At 31.9% G+C, this 18,056-nt stretch overlaps 3 protein-coding genes across 3 annotated transcripts; 1 reads left to right on the top strand and 2 right to left on the bottom strand.

Moving 5' to 3' along the window:
• Positions 1 to 369: 369 nt before the first annotated feature.
• LOC132727872 (monocarboxylate transporter 12-like) lies at positions 370 to 8,815 on the bottom strand. The gene is made up of 5 exons (XM_060713461.1): positions 8,673 to 8,815; positions 7,452 to 7,621; positions 6,646 to 6,789; positions 5,156 to 5,965; positions 370 to 4,257 (listed from the first exon to the last, which is right to left on the bottom strand). Exons 1-5 carry the CDS (start codon positions 8,681 to 8,683, stop codon positions 4,076 to 4,078), a joined length of 1,317 nt encoding a protein of 438 aa, XP_060569444.1. The 5' UTR covers positions 8,684 to 8,815; the 3' UTR covers positions 370 to 4,075.
• A 3,525-nt stretch (positions 8,816 to 12,340) lies between these two features.
• On the top strand, positions 12,341 to 14,308 carry LOC132727870 (uncharacterized). The gene is made up of 3 exons (XM_060713459.1): positions 12,341 to 12,577; positions 12,842 to 13,011; positions 13,201 to 14,308. Exons 1-3 carry the CDS (start codon positions 12,389 to 12,391, stop codon positions 14,306 to 14,308), a joined length of 1,467 nt encoding a protein of 488 aa, XP_060569442.1. The 5' UTR covers positions 12,341 to 12,388.
• Position 14,309: 1 nt separating this feature from the next.
• LOC132727871 (uncharacterized) lies at positions 14,310 to 15,020 on the bottom strand. Its single transcript, XM_060713460.1, has one exon. The coding sequence runs from the start codon at positions 14,991 to 14,993 to the stop codon at positions 14,310 to 14,312; it is 684 nt and encodes a 227-aa protein (XP_060569443.1). The 5' UTR covers positions 14,994 to 15,020.
• Between the last annotated feature and the right edge of the window lie 3,036 nt (positions 15,021 to 18,056).

Genomic DNA, 18,056 nt, shown 5'->3' with positions numbered 1-18,056 from the left:
CCCTATAAACTTAAGAAATCAGATCGGAGGTAAGTCAAGTGCATGTACCACAATTTTTTATTAGTATAACATCATTCTAAATTATAAAATTATAACCAGTGTTTGAAAAAAGGACATGTTTTTTGGAGTGCTTTCCATTCATTTTGTTTTTGTCAAATTTGTAAACCTGTCGATGTTTAAGTTTTCCAGCGTCATATCAGAGTGATATATATTGAAACTCTTTGAATCTTGATAGTAAATGATCTATTTTGGCAACTTTTTCACTTATGAGCTTTCCTTATATTGACGGTGGAATGGCAATAGAGATGCTATTTGGATAATTGAAAAAATATGGGACATGACATCGTAGAGCTTAACATGTTACATGTTTACTGTAATGTATTGTTGACTGCCTTGCTTCATTTTGTAAGATTAAAGTCAAATATTACTTTAGTGAAATTCTATATACATGCTTACTTTTCAATACTAATATTTTTTTCATAAATAATGTAAAGAAATATTTAATTTATATTGGCATCAAAATGTAAGTTAAATATTGCCTCTTATGAAACATCTAAAATGGTTTGTTCAACTTTGTTTTATATTTGTTAGATTTAAGAAAAAGTTTGAAAAATATAAAAAGTAGATTAAAAAATAAATATCATCAAAATGTATATTACAATAATAATGACTTTCAATTGTTATTACATTTTGTACCATTTTTATCTTTCAGAAGTTTGTGTTCAGAGGTGGTCGGGTGAGTTGACACTAAAATTTATCAAAATAGGGCCATACAGTATTATTTTCACTTTCAATAATTTTTTATTTAAATAATTTTATACATAACATAAAAAAGACAGTTTTTGAACACGAGGACCTGGACCCAAAATAATTCCAATAACAAGTGATTGGACAGCTGCAGTTTTAGCACAATCTAAAACTGTGACGTAGAAATCACCGAATTCAAATAGTATGCCGATTTCAAAAACAACAATCATCAGGCAGAGAATAACAAGGTCATGTTGACACTATTTGTAGAAAGCTATGGGTAATCATTGTTTTACTTGTTATATTTAATACATAAATGATTTCAGTTGTTGAGGACAACATAATGTTTTATGATAGATGATATTCAAAAGAGTCAATCGAAAATGCATATATTGAATTTGCATATATCGTATATATCTTATGTTCATTTTTATGATTTAATTGTTATCTTAAGTCAACCACAAAGGCACAGCTATGAACTTGTTTATGCATTCTGTTAATGTGTTTTTTTCATCGGGATAATGAAGGGACTCCACTGAGGTCCAAAAGCCTGAAAACATAAATTTTGAAATTCTTACATACATCAGCTGTATAATTAAGAAAAAATAATCATAATTAATTAAAAATCGTATTTTTGTGCTGTGATTAGCCCGATTTTAGTTAACTAAAAGCAACTTTTTTCTACACTTTAGTATACATGGAATAGATTTTAAAATGAATTGTTCCATTATGTAATGTCTGTAATTCGATAGATAACTACATTGATAGTATAACCAAACACCAAATATATATATCAATGTATGAACTATTTAACTAAAATGTGCCCATAAAGACAACTTTCTGTAATGCAGTAAACAACTACGCTAATAGTATTTAGGATCAAACATAACATTTTCATTTCATTTCATTTATTAGTAAATTGGCTTTTCAAATACCTTTTGACCATTTACAGATACTAAATATTGTCAATGCATACAGTTTACATAAAACTCACACATAAAATATATACATTACTATTTTGATAAATATATAATCACAGAATACGAAACATAAAGAAAATTACACAAAGAAAATAATCTAAAAATGTTAGAAGCAGAGATATTTTCAAGGAGTTATATTTTTAACTTTTACGCATCTTTGAGAAATTTTTCAATTTAATTTTCAAAATATTTGATTTTTATGGAAGCAATATTCTTGCGTACGCACGCAGAGGAATACATTTACGAAGCAAAAAACATGATTTCTGATTACAAAAAAAAGCAGATATTACCGATTAAGACGTATACATTTATGCAAGTGTAGCGCTAATTTAATGTGCATACCATTTGCAGAAGCTAGAGGACGCAGTTAAAGCACGCTCGCAATACTTTTTATACAGGCATGTGTTGATTATTTACTTTTACATTAAATATATGGAAGAATTTGTTTAACAAAATTATGTGAACGCATGAACATATGATAATTATCTAACTCAGACATTTTCACAATACAGTAACACCAGATATATTAAAATGGCAAGACCAAATGTAACGTGATAGTTAGTATATAAATAAGTACACGTGTAAATGGCTACAGGAAACATCCTTAAATATGACTAAGTATAGTTGTTTACAATGTTTTGTATTATTATAAATGATTCTCGTATAAATTTGCATAGTTTGATTAATGCAGAATAGTTGACAGATTGTATATTTTCTATGAATTTAATAAAACTTTGTCTTTAGAAACCGATGTGTTAACCCATTACTTCATGAGCATGATTTGGAAAATGGCTGTTTTCATTGAAAAGCCTCCTGTTACAAGTTTAAATTGCTATGAAACTATAAAAAAGGCTTCAATACTGTTCAAACTTGGCAAAAATTTTGACTGGACGATAGCCTTTGTAACCGCATACTCAATCTTAACTTTCTTGTTACCATGTCAACGAGGGGGCATCTCAAAATTGCCAAAAATCACTATTTTGCGTTGATTGTTTCATTCAAACTGATTTCAAAGTGATGCAACTTCTCAATGAATTGAGATAGAGTCAAAGGCTTTTCAGCGTTGGTTAGGTTACCTTAAAGTTGAGGTGAAGTCATGTTTAGCTTCTCAAAAGTCCATGTTTGTCTTTGAGATGTGGGGGTCTGCCGACCGCTTCCAACAACCAAAAATGAAGGGGGCACATCCCCCATCTGGCACCACCTTGGTGTATCTATTTGATAGGAGATGACGCCGAAAAAAGTGATCACTTTTCTTAACACCATTTCTCAAAGAAAAACAAGTGTTTGGGGTCTAAATAGGGCATTTTTACCATTTGAGGACTCAAAAGGGGGCGGATGAAAAGGCGAGAAGAGATTTTAAGTAATGGGTCAATATTATTAAGGTATTCGGTTTTGATTTGATTATATGCAGAACAGATACAAATAAAATGATAATAATCTTTAAGGTCACCACTGTTACAAATCATACAATATATTTGGTTTCGTTCAGTTCTACTATTACCATAGCGACATGTTTCAATTAATAATTTATCTTAAGATAGCCTTAATTTAGTCAATGGAATAGGCAGTTTAAGTGGAATGTTATCTAAATAGTATTGAAATTCAAAACAGTTTTTAAACACTTTATAAGTACATGAACATTAACATGGACAAGCAGACAATGATACAGTTCATGACTGAACAAACCAGTCAGTTAGTCTGTATTTGTTTTTAACACCTTAAAAAACAAACGTATTACTAGTCAGTTAAACTGCCCAAGTGTTCTTCTAAAAGATTTCCTTATAACCTCGGAGGGACAACAAAGAAACAATCAAGATAAAGGCGATGATTTGTTTTCAAAAATCCTTTTAAGTAATATTAGAAATCTTATAATGTAGTATTATGTGCGTGTCCTCGTACCATCAGAAAAAGCTACATGTACAATATATAAACCATTCGCAACAATAAATTGTGTGTGTGTTTGCGGTTTGATCGGATTATAAATCAGATAAGGAATTGTATGGAATATCACACGTAGAGGCATACAACGTGGCTATATCAAATGAGCCGCGTCATGACAAAACCAACATAGTGCGTTTGCGACCAGCATGGATTCAGACCAGCCTGCGCATCCGCGGAGTCTGACCATGATACATGTTGTTCGCCTACAAACCCTATTACTAGTAGAGAAACTGAAAGCGAACAACATGGATCCTGATTAGACTGCGCAGGCTGGTCTGGATCCATGCTGGTAGTAAACGCACTATGTTGGTTTTGTCATGACGCCGCTCAAATAAGTTTTTGTTTGTTTCATCTATGACAGGACTAAAACTAGTCTTTTGTCAAAAAGAACCAGACCATATCATTTTCTAAAGTTCCGACACTGTACATGAAACCGTATTCCGTCTTTCTTGTTGGATTTTCTTCTTTTTATTTGTATCAATACGCCTATATATTAATACAATACACAATAGTATTGCTGTGATAGCCTGTAGAGTTGCGATAATAATAATAACTAAATTGTAGCTTCCTAGAATGTCTCTGAGCCATCCTGCAATGTAAACAAAAAAGTATGTAGTCGATGATAAGAAATAAAAAATTTGACCGTGTCATGACAAAACCAACATAATGGGTTACTTGTTTGCGACCAGCATGGATTCAGACCAGCCTGCGCATCCGCGCAGTCTGATCAGGATCCATGCAGTTAGCTATCAGTTTGTCTACTTTTCAGGGTTGGTAAGCGAACAGCATAGTTCCTGATCAGACTGCGCGGAAAAGATTTAATTAAAGTTAAACGATTCAAGCAACAATACACATGTTATATGAGAATAATGACTGATTTTGCGATATTTGTCACATTTTTTCTATCGGCGAATCATGCATAAGGGTTATTTTTGCATATAATTACTTCATTTTGGTAATTTACGTAGATTGTGACGTTTGCAATGTGTAAATTACTTTCTTAGTTCATTTCACAATGTTTTATACTTAAATACATTTCAAATTTTTATTAAAATTGGTATTAATCTGGAGCTATGTTGTCAACACCATTTGATTACTGTGTGATACCTGCCTTCGCATGAATGAGACAGAGAGTGAACATTACAATTCATGTCGACTCCAAGACAGTTCAGAATTATTAATCGATGAATAAACTGATATTTATTCCACAAATCATGCTTATTATCCTTTGCTTAAAACTCGATGTTCAAATAGTAATTTTAAAACAAGTTTTGATTTATTTGTGCTTGTGCTCCATTTTTCATTTCTTTTTTATTATAAAATAAAACATTAGAAGAAAGAACGCAAGAACTACGAAATAAAACAATAGAACCATCTTATTGCCTTTAAATATCAATATATATATATATAGAGCTCATCTTAAAATACAAAGCCGTAGCACAAGATATTTCAGTAGTTTTTAATGTGTTTTTCATATTTCAACTCACCAAAGAACGGCCCAGTTGACACGGATAAAATACCACACGTTGTTGAAGTTATTCCCATTGCTATAGGAAGTCTCTCAGGTATTACTATTTCAACCAATACCAATGCAGTTGATGAAACGATTCCGCCAAAACACAGACCGGTTAGACAGAACCCTATCAAATAAGCGCTGTAGCTGCTACCGAAAAAGAAAGTTAACTGTCCAATACAACCGGCTAATGCTGAGATAAATGAAAACATCAAGAAATCAACTCCTTGTATTTGTTTCAGAAAACCCGGAACAAGTCTAGATAAAGTATTTCCGATGTTATAAATCACAAAAGTAAGAAGCCCCTGGGTTTTAGTAAAACCTTTCCATAAGCTGATATCGAGTGCTAGACCCATGAATCCACTTGTACCGGCTGTTGAAACTGCTGTTGCTAAGAGTATTAAGGAAAATGTGATATTCATCATTTTTTTAAAATTTTGAACAGCATTTATAATTACGCCTTTCTTTGCTTTTTTCATAGGGGCGTCTGTTTCATTACCAGCAATATCATTATTCTCCGGTACTTCATCTGCTGCTAGATATTTTCGATTTCTAAAACACATAATCAAGAATGGAATCTTGTTACTGTAAATAGCACCAAGAAGAAGGAACGTTCCATTTAAAGCGTAAGATTCGATTAACCACTCCAAAATGTATGGGTAAACAAATCCTGCGAATGGAATGATTGATGTATATATGGATAAATACAAATCTCTCTTCTGGCCTGTGAATAGCCTACAATTTACAATAGATGTACTGGTGTATGCCAACGAAACTCCTATTCCTAAAACAAATAAGTAAAGCAAATGAGACTCAATGTGGCAATTATAAATATAAAAACAACAACATTAAATAAGATAATTAACGAAACGGAGATACTAGTGTTAAATTTGCAAGCTACATCAATCTGCCTTATCTTACGATTTATTTACCAGAAACTTTGTTACTTAACAATTTCGAATCATAGTAAAATATAGGCACTGGCTTTGCATATAGTTTCTGTTACGCATTCTACATTTTGCTTATTTAAACAATAAATAATATATTTTTTAAAGCTTATGAAGAATTCAAAATCATATGATCATCCTATATAGTGAGATATTATTTCGAATTTGCACTAAAAATCACTTCAATTTTCGCAGCACACAAGCTTTGTATTATTGTTCTTGATTAGCAGAAATAAACAACACAAATAGATGCTATGAACAATTAAAAGAAATATAAAATGTGTTAATATGGTATGGATGATCAGACACCAGGTTAACCAATAATGTTCTAAGTTTCCTAGCTTGATATTAATACTGTTTATGTATGCATTATTTGTTTGTTTGGACCTCAGATGCCCTTCCGTGAATTATTTCAGGCACGATTTATGTACAGAACAATATTTATGCGCCCGTATATTTTTCACATGTTAAAATTTCGATTTTGAAGTATTGATTTCTATAAATTTTGTGAGCCTACCTGATACAATGCCGATACTGACATAGAGATGCTCTATTCTGGTGGCAAAGAAAGAAGAGCAGTATCCGGCTGGAACCAGAATACACGATACCAAAAGTACCAATGGTAGTCCTAATCGACTTATTAGAGTGCCACTTATAACACCTGAAAACAGGTAATTGAGCCCAATACAAATTAAAGATACACTGATTTTTAAATTGACCATTATAAATTGAATTGTTTTAGTAATTATTCTGGGTATCATTAATGATTCACAGATAAACCATGTCAGTTTAAGTAAGCTGAACTCTACTCGAGTTATTAACTACAATATCGAAAGCATGAAACTGATTTGAAATATTTTTTGAATGCCAAACGCGTTTATATTTAAGAAAGTATTCGTTATTTTTAATGTTATCTATGCTTTACGACTGTGACATTTATAAATATATGTTGGGAGAAATGACTAGTGAAAGAAGGGATATAAACAATTTCGTTACAAGACAAAACATATTCCGTTAAAATAAATATTGGAAAAGGGAAATCCCTCGAGATAAATACAAGTAAAAGACATGGTTTGATCGAGCTATTTATAAACATACACAAAAAGTCGTTATGTTACGAGGTAAACCAAACATAGTTGACAACAAGGCATTTAAACACTTAACTATTAATTTCTTGTTTCCCTTATAGCACATACAGATACAGAACACCAAAATCATATTCTTTAAAGTCTGAAACATTTTTTTGTTACATTCTTCAGACGTTCTATTAAGACAAAGTTGTTAAAAAAGTGAACATTTGTTTCAGGATTATGATAGTATTACCAAAGCTTAAAGTAACTCCTAACAAGAGTGATTGTACTGTAGCAGTAGTTGATCGATCTTTTTGATATTTTTCTAGAAGAGCGTCAAAGGCAGCTCCAAAGGCATATACACCACCAACTTCTAGGAAAACCACAATTAGTGAGAATATGTACATTAGCTCTTTATCTACCCTGCGAAAAAAAAAAAAAAAAAAAAAAAAAAAAAAGTGTACTGGCATGCGAGCAGTTCCCGTACAGAAGCAGTACCCGTATTTTTCATTTAAACGCTTGATTTTTACTTGCATTCTTCAAAAATTAATTTCAAATCAAGCAGATACATAAACGAGACAAAATCTAAGTGTTAGTTCGGCAGTACGTATATAAAGTCTCATTTTAAATCACTTTCACCTGTGCGTCGTCAAAACGTGACCTTGTTTTCTTTGGGGGATTCCGTCCTTGCGCGCATGCGCAAAAATACTTACACGTGAGGCTTGTTAAAGGGTTTTCCACTTATACCACCTGTTTACAAATAAGTAGGCAATGCGATGTAAACTTGTTTAATTATCAGAATGTTGACCAATATTACTATATATAATAATTTTATGGCTTTGATGCGTAAAATATCATGCATACAAGCATGCTATTGCATGTGAATGCGTTGGGGTAACGGTACCGGGTAATTGATACCCGCGTTTAGTTTACGCTCTATTTCCTGAATTACATCTATTTATCTTTTAATTAGATAATAGTCTGTTCAACAATTGTAAATGAAAAATAGGCCCGATATAATAAAATTGTATAATTATAATGGGTTAGATTTTATGTACGGGAACTACTTCTCTTCATACAAAATAATGGATAATTTCGGTACCCCATATGAGGCCTCACAAGTAAGGGTTATACTATGTTTAGAACATGATGGAATTTCCATGATTTGTGTGACGAGCTGAATATTGATGTGTAACATTCAAATTTTGGTGAGTGAGCGTAATAAAAAGTAATGTTTAAGTAACTGTGATTTTTGTACGGGAACTGCTCGCATGCCAGTACCCTCCACACATATTATTTAAAACATATTTTATTTTGTTTAAGAAAAGTAAAAATGATCAATGCTTTTTACATGAATTTCATGAATTGATAATTGTTGATTTTATAAGATATTAATTCAACAAGTTAGTTTAAAAATATCAGAAAGAATATTGTTATGCTCATGTGTTAGAATAAGAAAAAATATTTTAGATACCTGTTAATCATGACTCTTTTAACTTTTTATTGACAAATCTAAATTTGATTTCGAAAATTCAAAATAACAACACAACTTTTATTGCAGTCATAGTCCGTTTTAATAGTGCGCATGTGTTTCTAATTGATGCACTCATACAACTGTGCATATATTAAACAAGAAGTATCTTTAACGACGAGGTCAATATGATTTATCATGAATAGATTATGTCGGAGTTTTTTTTATAGCATTTTAACACTGCAAAAAAATGTTAGTTTCTAAATGGAACTGTTGTGTTAACGTCAGTGTATCTTAGACTAACGTTAATTGTACACATAAATAAATGCTTTATTAAAAATGCAAAAATATATCAAAATATTGAAACTTATATTAATGGATTACATCAATTATCATAATATATATTATGAACACTGAACATAATCTTCTGAGTGTACCAGAACAGTTCGGAACTTTTTTATTCGGTGTCTTTATGTATGCACACGTGTTTCGGTCTCTTGAACGTTATTGGTAGTCTCACCATTATGGACAAACTACAAAATGTCCTTTATAAGTTTGTAATTTCTTTTGTTGGATAAGCTTTTTAGTAGGGAACAAATGAAAAATTTTTAAAAGCAGTGTCAAATGTTTATTGAGAGGAAGTTTACAAATTTCAAATATCCTAGAAGTTCAATTACAAAGTTTGTTTCCGATACTCCTTTAGATTATTTTATAATTTGGACGTGTATACGTTTCAGAAAGATTCTTTATATCATCATCACACTAATTTTAGAATGGAAAATGAGATTCCTGATTTTAGTTTGTATTTTTAAATTGATCAAGGAAAATCCTATTGATATTCAGTTCTTTCTTGTAAACTTTAAAAGTCTACCCGGTATCAAACGCACATCGTAAAAAACTTAACAAAGTATATAAATAAATGTTATATTTCTGATTGCTGCAATCTCTTTATTCTTCCGTGTCAGTTGCTAAATAAATTGTTAGGAACAATTAACACAGGCATAAATAAGAACAGACAGGGCAAAATAAATCATATTCTAATTCTTATTGCTATTTCTAAACAGAACAAAGATACATTGCTGAAGCAAATATGCAAACACTCCAGAAAGGAACAGGCTTACAGAAAATTAAATTACAAAAAATAAAAAAATATTTTATTCGACAAACCTTTCATCAACATAAACATTAAAATAATAAATCACACAATAGAGAAAATAATCCTTTGAGAAAAGAATGACGCACTTATACCATATTTTGTAAATATATAAGAAAACTTAAAAAGCCAGTTTCTTGAAAAGGCAAGTAGTTTAGCGAGAATAAAAAGAATCAAAGATACTGATGGGTTTTTGATTGTCATTTTTTTGTAGAATTTGAAAAACAAAAACGCTCTCGAAATACAAAGAAAAAAATACATTGTAGAATAATAAATGAACTTACTCGCTCGGAATATGTGGCCTGAAACAAACCCAATTTTGTATTTGACCTATGTTTCATGATGTTTCCTTTGTGTACCAATCACAATTACAATTACAATAAAGGGTATAATTATCTGCTAATCATTTGTTTGGTAAAAAGTGGTGGGGAGATAACTAACTAAAAAGTAGTCTTCTGAAGGCATTTTGAATATAAAATAAATTAAGTCAAACTACCTGTCAGAGTACATACAGTTGCATTGTGATGGTGCATTGAAAAAAAGAAGAAATAACCTGACCATGAAAACGACCATGCTTAATCAGTTATTTTTACAGCATATTTGATTATCGGTACATGTTTTAGGACGGCCGCGAAACATGAACTGTACATTCCTTGACTTGAATTTATCTCCTTCATTTCTATGTTAAGTTTACTCTACAATCAATTAATCTTAGTCCATGCTTTTATATTTACAATAAGATATAACAATATAACAGAAAGGTGTGTAAAAATCGGAAAAAGGTTCTCCTCTTCGGAAGTATTGCTCACGACGACAAAATACATGAAATGGGACGATCAGAAGTTAACGAACATGACTTTGGTGGCTGGAAGTACCGAAAACTGTTTACTTGACAAATATAAGTCAATGAAGGCATTTTGTGTTCTATTTCTGTTTCTTATTAAAATAACGAAGTTGATGGCGTTGTAATTGAGTTTTAAATTCCAAAAAATAAAATTGTTTTTACGACACGTGCAAAGCGTTGAAAAGTGTAAAAAATTCGACAATATGACAGAACAGAAAAGACTTTTTTTTTGTTTTGTCTTTTAACAAAAGCAGCCAAATACAGCTAATTCCTTAAAATGATTCTCAAATAAGTGTATAGATCTGTATAGAGTATTAAGATATTTTGTGATGTTGCAGGAAAGAAAAGCAGTTCGTCTGCAATTGCGAAAGCAGATTCTCTATCGAGGCCGTCTTGAAGGTTCACCAGGAATTTATGGGGATCGGCAGCAAAAACAAATGTAACCTGCAACATATGAACATTCACCAAAAGAACTATTTGAAGATAACGTGGTTATGCACAAAAGGGAGACGAACTTCGCAGAGTTTCCTTCAGTTTTTCTCCCCTCTGGATATATCCGCGTATATTTTAAATTGTTTTATTCTTCAAATGCTAATGTAACAGGTGTCACATGTTAATGTAGCAGGACCATTTTGTCGAAACAATTTTTATGTTTTTTTAAGAAATACTTTTACTTTATTGTTGACGACAACTTCTGTTATACACCATTTATTCTTAAAAATACATGTCTTCGTTACCAAACAAATAAATTGTTTTAAATATCTGTGGCGGTTTATGTTTGCTTTGCTATAAAACAGTTTCCTTTAGCACTTGCAGGGGACATTATCAGCGTGGTTTCGCTAAAAGTTATCTTTTATTCCAGCTCTGACGGATATTTTACCCTTTTCAAGAAGTTGTGCAAATATTGTGGCAGTCCATCCTGAAAACAATATGAAATATGTTAAGTATATTTAAGGAATTTAAAACTGAATTACAACCCGTCAACCTCGTTATTCTTAAGACAAAGAAATAAAACCTAATATGCCTTCATTGTCGTTCGTCAAGTAAACAATTTTAGATATACTTCCATCTACCCAAGTCATTTTTTAATTTCGTTAACTACACACTTTTCTGTTTAATTGCTTTTACTTCTGATAAAGTGGACAAGAAAACAAAATCTAATTGTATAGAACTAAGAAAAATTGTTTGTAGCGTAAATAATATATATATATATATATTATATATATATATATATATATATATATATATATATATATATATATATATATATATATATATATATATATATATATATATATATATATGATAATTATATAAGCTATAAAAGAACTGATTAAGCATTCGTTATTTCGAACAAAAGTAAACAATTTGATCATGAATTAAAACAAGGTCTTTTAAGACTTTATAAATACACGTTTATTTTCTTTTAATATTTAAATATAAGAAACCATGCGTGAAACTTACGATTTTGTTTTCGCGTGACTTACTATCCAGAAATTGCTCGTTTTTATTAACTATACATCTGCAAAGACAGGTCCTTCTGCAAGATTTTATATGGACTTCTACGATAAAATATGTCAATATTATGCTTGGTTGTGTGTTTTTAGTGAAGGAAGAAAGATTTCATTCATTTAGGTACAAAATAGGCCTTTCTCAAATTATATGCATACTTTACATTCCATCACCAGAGAGAGGCTAACAGGGCATGAATGTAAACAAAAAATGGCTGACCTGATAAGCCCAAGCGTGTTAAACTTACAGGGAAAATCACATTTTCATTGTTGTGTTCCACTATGTTATTCAGATTCTAGATATGATAATACAATTCATTTTCATAAAATACCTAAAGATGTGAGTTTAAAAAAAGAATGGATTGTGAAAATTAGACGAGATGAAGGAGAATATTTCAAGGTAAATTTCCACTTTTTTTTTACACAAAGCTACTATAGTTTTTTTTTAATACTCTCCTTAAATATACGGATTTCATAGTGTTTTAAATGATTCATTTTGTTTTTGACAAATAAAAAAATTACTTTTGTTCTAATAATTTATAGAAAAATCACAGGTATATAATTATGTATATCATTTAAGACATTTTTTTTGTTGCTCCAGAATCTTTATCAATACCGTATTTATACTAAACAGAACTAAAAGTCATTTTATGTACTATTTCAGATCAATAGGACAACAGTTGTTTGTTCGAAACATTTCACACGAGAAGATTATCGATCATGGACACCAGTTCGAAAATGTCTAAAGAAAACAGCTGTACCCTCAGTATTTGACTGGAGTAGTAACAGACCAGCAAGACGAACATTGAAGAGGAAGATTTTGTCAGATGAAAGGTATAAAACAAGATTGTCAAACTTCTTTATTGTATATTTTTCACATTTATTTAATTTCAGTCATTGTAAAGAAACACATTTGACAGATTATATGATATTGAAAAAAATATATATAAAAACATATACCAGAAATGCTACAATTCGTGCTTCCAAATCTGAATAAAACGTATATATATATGTATGTTTCAGTCCTACCATAGATGGCAGTCATACCATGGCCGCAGATGGACAAATGGAATTAGAACAGCCTTTAATTGCAACACCTCTTAACATAACAGATGAAAAAGAAATTATAACAAAGTTGAAAGAAGAATTACAGAAAATTAAAGAAGAAAACAAACAGTTAAAATATCAATTTGATGTGGAACGTTTTGGTACAAACAGATTTTCAAATGATGACAGTTGTATATCTTTTTATACAGGATTTCCAACATATTTATCTTTCATAACATTTTTCAATGTAATACAACCATCAGCAAAAAATATGAAGAGTGCTTACTATGAAGCAAGTGAAACTATCAGCTTGGCTGGTCGAAAGAGAGGGATGCAATTAGTTGATGAAATGTTTATGTTTTTCTGTCGCCTTCATGCTGGTTTGTTAGAAAAAGACTTAAGTGTTAGATTCAATTGTTCAGTACCTACAGTTAGTAGAAAAATTATAACATGGGCAAACTTTCTATATTTTATACTAGCAGATATTCCAATTTGGCTTTCCAGAAATACAATCCAAACATTAATGCCAGAAGAATTCAAAGCACTGTATCCTCGAACGCGTGTAGTAATTGATTGTACTGAACTGAGAACACAAACACCTTCTTCACTTGTGCTTAACTCTCAAGCGTTTTCAAATTATAAAGGGACAACAACAGTTAAATGTTTGTTAGGCATTGCCCCACATGGTTCGGTAACATTTGTGTCCACACTATTTACAGGGTCAATGTCTGATGTAGAAATTACGAAATTGTCAGGTCTGTTGGAACTTATTGAGCCTGGAGATGATATTATGGCTGATAAAGGTTTTACTTTAAAAAAGGTACTGCAGGAAAAAGGAGCCACATTAAATATTCCTGATTTTTTAAGCAACAAAAGACAATTTTCTGTGAGTGAAGTAGAAAACACCGAACAAATTGCTGGACTGAGAATACATATTGAACGTATGAACAGAAGAATTAAAGAAAACCATTTATTTGACACACCTATACCTCTGTCATTGATTGGCTCTATAAATCAATTATGGACAGTGGCATGCCTGACAGCAAATTTTAAAGGACCACTTGTTAAGTCATGGGCGTCATAATTTAAATAAAATGGTTGAAAAAGAAATCATCTACTTTGTCTTTTACATTGTTCCACAAGTCAGTGTTAAAATATATTGTTTCACAATGACTGTCATTTGTACACCAGACAAACAAATCACACCATTGTAATCCTGTCACCGCCAGCTGTGCAAGAATTTGGTAGTAATATATATGATTCTTATTTAATCTTAATGCCCCTGTTGCATCTTTTTGCAAATAAGATGCCTCCAAAACACTAGAAACCTGTGGGCACTTTATTTCAAGAAGACCAAAGGGTGGTGTCATTGCAGTATTGTAAACCTTGCGATCAGGGCTTGCAGCTAACCAAGGTGCCCAAACATTAACAACAACTCCACATGGGTAGATGTTTACATTTGATTTTTGTACAGAATATGCATTAGCCGCTGCTGGCTCAGAAGCTAACCCTTTTCTCATGGCTTCTGTTGTCACACGTCGGGTCGATTTCAACCGCTGTACCAAGCTTGACGGCTCCTTTTTCCGTTTGTAAATTTCTCCAATTTTGGAGGCAGTCAATCTGTTTTTTCTGATCTTAAACCACATCGGAGTTTGACTTTGTAATCGAGTTTGTTTTTCAAATCTTGCAGACTCGTTCATGGTAAGTTTCAAGTTTTCGAGGCTTGTTGATTTTTTTTCGTCTAGAACAACATTGTATGAATTACACATAAAACTTGATGCTGACAGTTGTGGAAATTCAACTCCGTCATATACATTAATAATATATCCAGAATCCAGTTTTTGTTGGTAGCTTAAAACAGACCCTTTCCAAATTTGGTATCTACCATTTCAAAATCTTTTGCTTGCATAGCTGGTAACATCAGCATATTTGGTACAGCGGCAGAGAATATCTCAACATGTTCATTCCAGTTAATATTTTGTCCCCGGATTGGATTGTATAAAGTTGATTGAATATTTCTTGGAATGTTTGAAGAAGTGCTACTACTTGCTGCTGCCTTTCCCGAATAACCTCTTACTTCAAGGTCCTGTACAGCCTTGCCTTGAATTTTCATTCCTCTGGGTACATGGAATGTCTGGGGCTGGCTTGTCCTGGCAACATCTTCTGGAAGTGCGTTATACCCTAATGATTTGTAATTTGCCAGCTGGTACAGGGTTCCAACAACATGGCCACATAATCCAGTCAAGCCCACTGGACAAGTGCAATGAGCAAATGACACTTCATCTTCTCCTTTAGATTTGAATGATATCTGCAATAAAATGATTATCACTGGTTACATACAAGGTATAAATACATTTATTACATAAATATGATTATGTATGTTTTGAATATTTGATACTGCCATTATATAGCATTTTGTATTTCTTTCTTTACAAAATAAATTTGTTATTATATTGCTTAAAACACCACCATGTGATAGTACTGACATTTCCTTGATATGTTTAAGACAGGGGATGTGATATTTTTAAATAAAATATTACCTTTACTTGATGAGGCTGCTCATTCTTTCTTTGCGATCTGTAACATTTACCAGTTACTTGACAGCCATCAATAATTTTTGACACTGTAATACAATGTGAATTAACATATTTTATAAAATTTAAACAACACATTTAGGGGAAGTATGGTACAGGAATTCAGCATCCTTTTGTTTACATCTATTATCAGTTAATTGCTTATACACTTGACCAACAATTTGGGTTAGCAATAAAAAACTGATAACACATGTAATATTTGTATAAGTTGCAAATTTATAATAACTAGGAATATGAGAAATAGCTTGGAAATATTATATATGGAAGCCTTGGAGGGTCACTTTTGAGTTTCGACTTACGGATATTTTACTTTTGACTTTCGACTTTTGACTTTTGATTTGTGACTTACGTCTTATGACTTTTGGCTAACCCATTTTACACGTGCTCTAAATGCTGAAAGCAGCAACTTTGGTTTCAGGTATGTTTTATAAACGTTTTAAATAATTTCATTCAGATTTGTAATGGAGGAGAGGATGTGTTAAGGAGGGAATTTAATATTATTTGATATAATCCCATAGTGGTAACATATCACAGACTTTAATTCCACAAGTGTGACTGTGTGTTTTGTACAATCTTCTATGTTCTAAATATGTTCATTATATTAGTGCTTATACATTTTTTGTCCTCATCACAAAATCTGTCCATGAGTAACAAACAAATAACTGTTTTACAAGTAGAAGGGGAATACAAGTTTTACGTCTTAAAATGGCATGGTGCACAGTATTAAACATGTATCGCAATTCAGCATTTTATTGAGCTAACACGGAATCAGTAAAGAACGGCAAGTGCTATGTTCATACACACAAGTACAAAGTTAACTTAAAATTGTTATCGAGCACCATTTGCATTTAGCATCAATGTCTAATTTTGTTGTATATTTTAACAATTGAGAAAAGAACACTTAAGAATAAACGTAGATATAGAACCAGTTAGAACAAAATATCCTACTAGCATTTAAAATATTTTTTTCGCACCTATCTATCTTTAAAAACGGAGCTAAGAGATTTACCCATTTTATATAATATGAATGTATAAAGATTTAGATAAAAGATAAACTCTTATTTCAGACACAACTACTGGACAAAAGGTAACGAGGATGAAAACCTTGATGTTGATCTGTGTCTTCATCATTATACTGTTCAGCATTACCAAAGCTACCGTGCCAAGATACCTACCCTCAACATCTATAACAAACAAAACTCTGCTGATAATAGAGTACTTTCTGGTACAGCATGGCATTACGACGTCATTTAGTACAGTGAATAGACTTTTTTTAAAACGCTTAATTTTAAACGGCGTAATGGAATATATACTCCTTTTGAGACTGTGTCTGGTGTTATAAACAGAGAAATACAAACAAATGGACAACGCATAGAATACCGTACAATATGGCGTAGGTTAATGCAGGATTACCACATGTACGTCAAGGGAGACGACGTCATGGAAATAATGAGAGCGCTTGATCCGGATGGTATTGAGATGCGGAAAGCTCATCGCTTATGCCGACGCGTATACTACGCCATGACATATGGACGGTTAAGACAAACTTAAACCATAAGGATTTTATATCCATGGTGCTGTGAATGGGTATAGTAGAAAAATAACATGGTTAGAGGTTTTGGACTCAAATAACGACCCACACCTTATTGCAAGATACTTTTAGACACCTTTAATGAACATTATCAAGTCCCCCTCACCCAAATTACTAGGTTGTGATGTTGGTACGGAAAACTGCATTGCTTTACTATTGTAACAATACTTCAGACACGATTCTACAGATCCGATAGTTGGTACTCGAAGCCTTGTAGCTGGAAAAAGCACATCTAACCAACGCATTGAGAAGTGGAGGTGTACATTACGAGAAAAAATGGAATCAATTGGTGGATTTTTTTTTCCAAAGACTTACGCGATACTTGTGTATTTAATTATCTGTATCCGATACAATGTGAGAACTTAAAATTTTGCTTCATGGACCTCATACAAACCGAGTTAGACCGGATTGCACATGAAATAAGGCAACAAAAAAGTTCTTCTGTTATTTGTGGTAAACCTGATACACTGTTTTTAGTACCTGGTCTGTATGAAACTCACGACTTCGGCAATGCAGTTAACTTGAGAGACGTATATATTTGCAAAGAACATGTTTTCACGCCAAAGAAGACAATGTGAGGAATTCATAGAATAAGCACCCCTTCTGAAGCCATATCTACAGATGCCATTAGACGCTGATTCAGCACT

The sequence above is a fragment of the Ruditapes philippinarum genome, unplaced genomic scaffold (assembly GCF_026571515.1).
Source record: "Ruditapes philippinarum isolate M1 unplaced genomic scaffold, ASM2657151v2 ctg84_1_1_1_1, whole genome shotgun sequence".
Classification (NCBI taxonomy): domain Eukaryota; kingdom Metazoa; phylum Mollusca; class Bivalvia; order Venerida; family Veneridae; genus Ruditapes; species Ruditapes philippinarum.
Note: the sequence above shows the minus strand (reverse complement) of the source record. Positions and strands in the feature narration are given on the sequence as shown.

Bases quoted from the DNA above. Each gene is read 5' to 3' on its own strand.
- LOC132727872 (XM_060713461.1), bottom strand. The intron at 5,966-6,645 runs GTAGGCTCACAA...TATTTGTTTTAG, and splicing joins CAGTATCGGCATTGTATCAG to GAATAGGAGTTTCGTTGGCA. The intron at 4,258-5,155 runs GTGAGTTGAAAT...TTTACATTGCAG, and splicing joins GTCAACTGGGCCGTTCTTTG to GATGGCTCAGAGACATTCTA.
- LOC132727870 (XM_060713459.1), top strand. From the start codon at position 12,389: ATGGCTGACCTGATAAGCCCAAGCGTGTTAAACTTACAGGGAAAATCA. The intron at 12,578-12,841 runs GTAAATTTCCAC...GTACTATTTCAG, and splicing joins ATGAAGGAGAATATTTCAAG to ATCAATAGGACAACAGTTGT. The intron at 13,012-13,200 runs GTATAAAACAAG...TGTATGTTTCAG, and splicing joins AAGATTTTGTCAGATGAAAG to TCCTACCATAGATGGCAGTC.
- LOC132727871 (XM_060713460.1), bottom strand. From the start codon at position 14,993: ATGTGTAATTCATACAATGTTGTTCTAGACGAAAAAAAATCAACAAGC.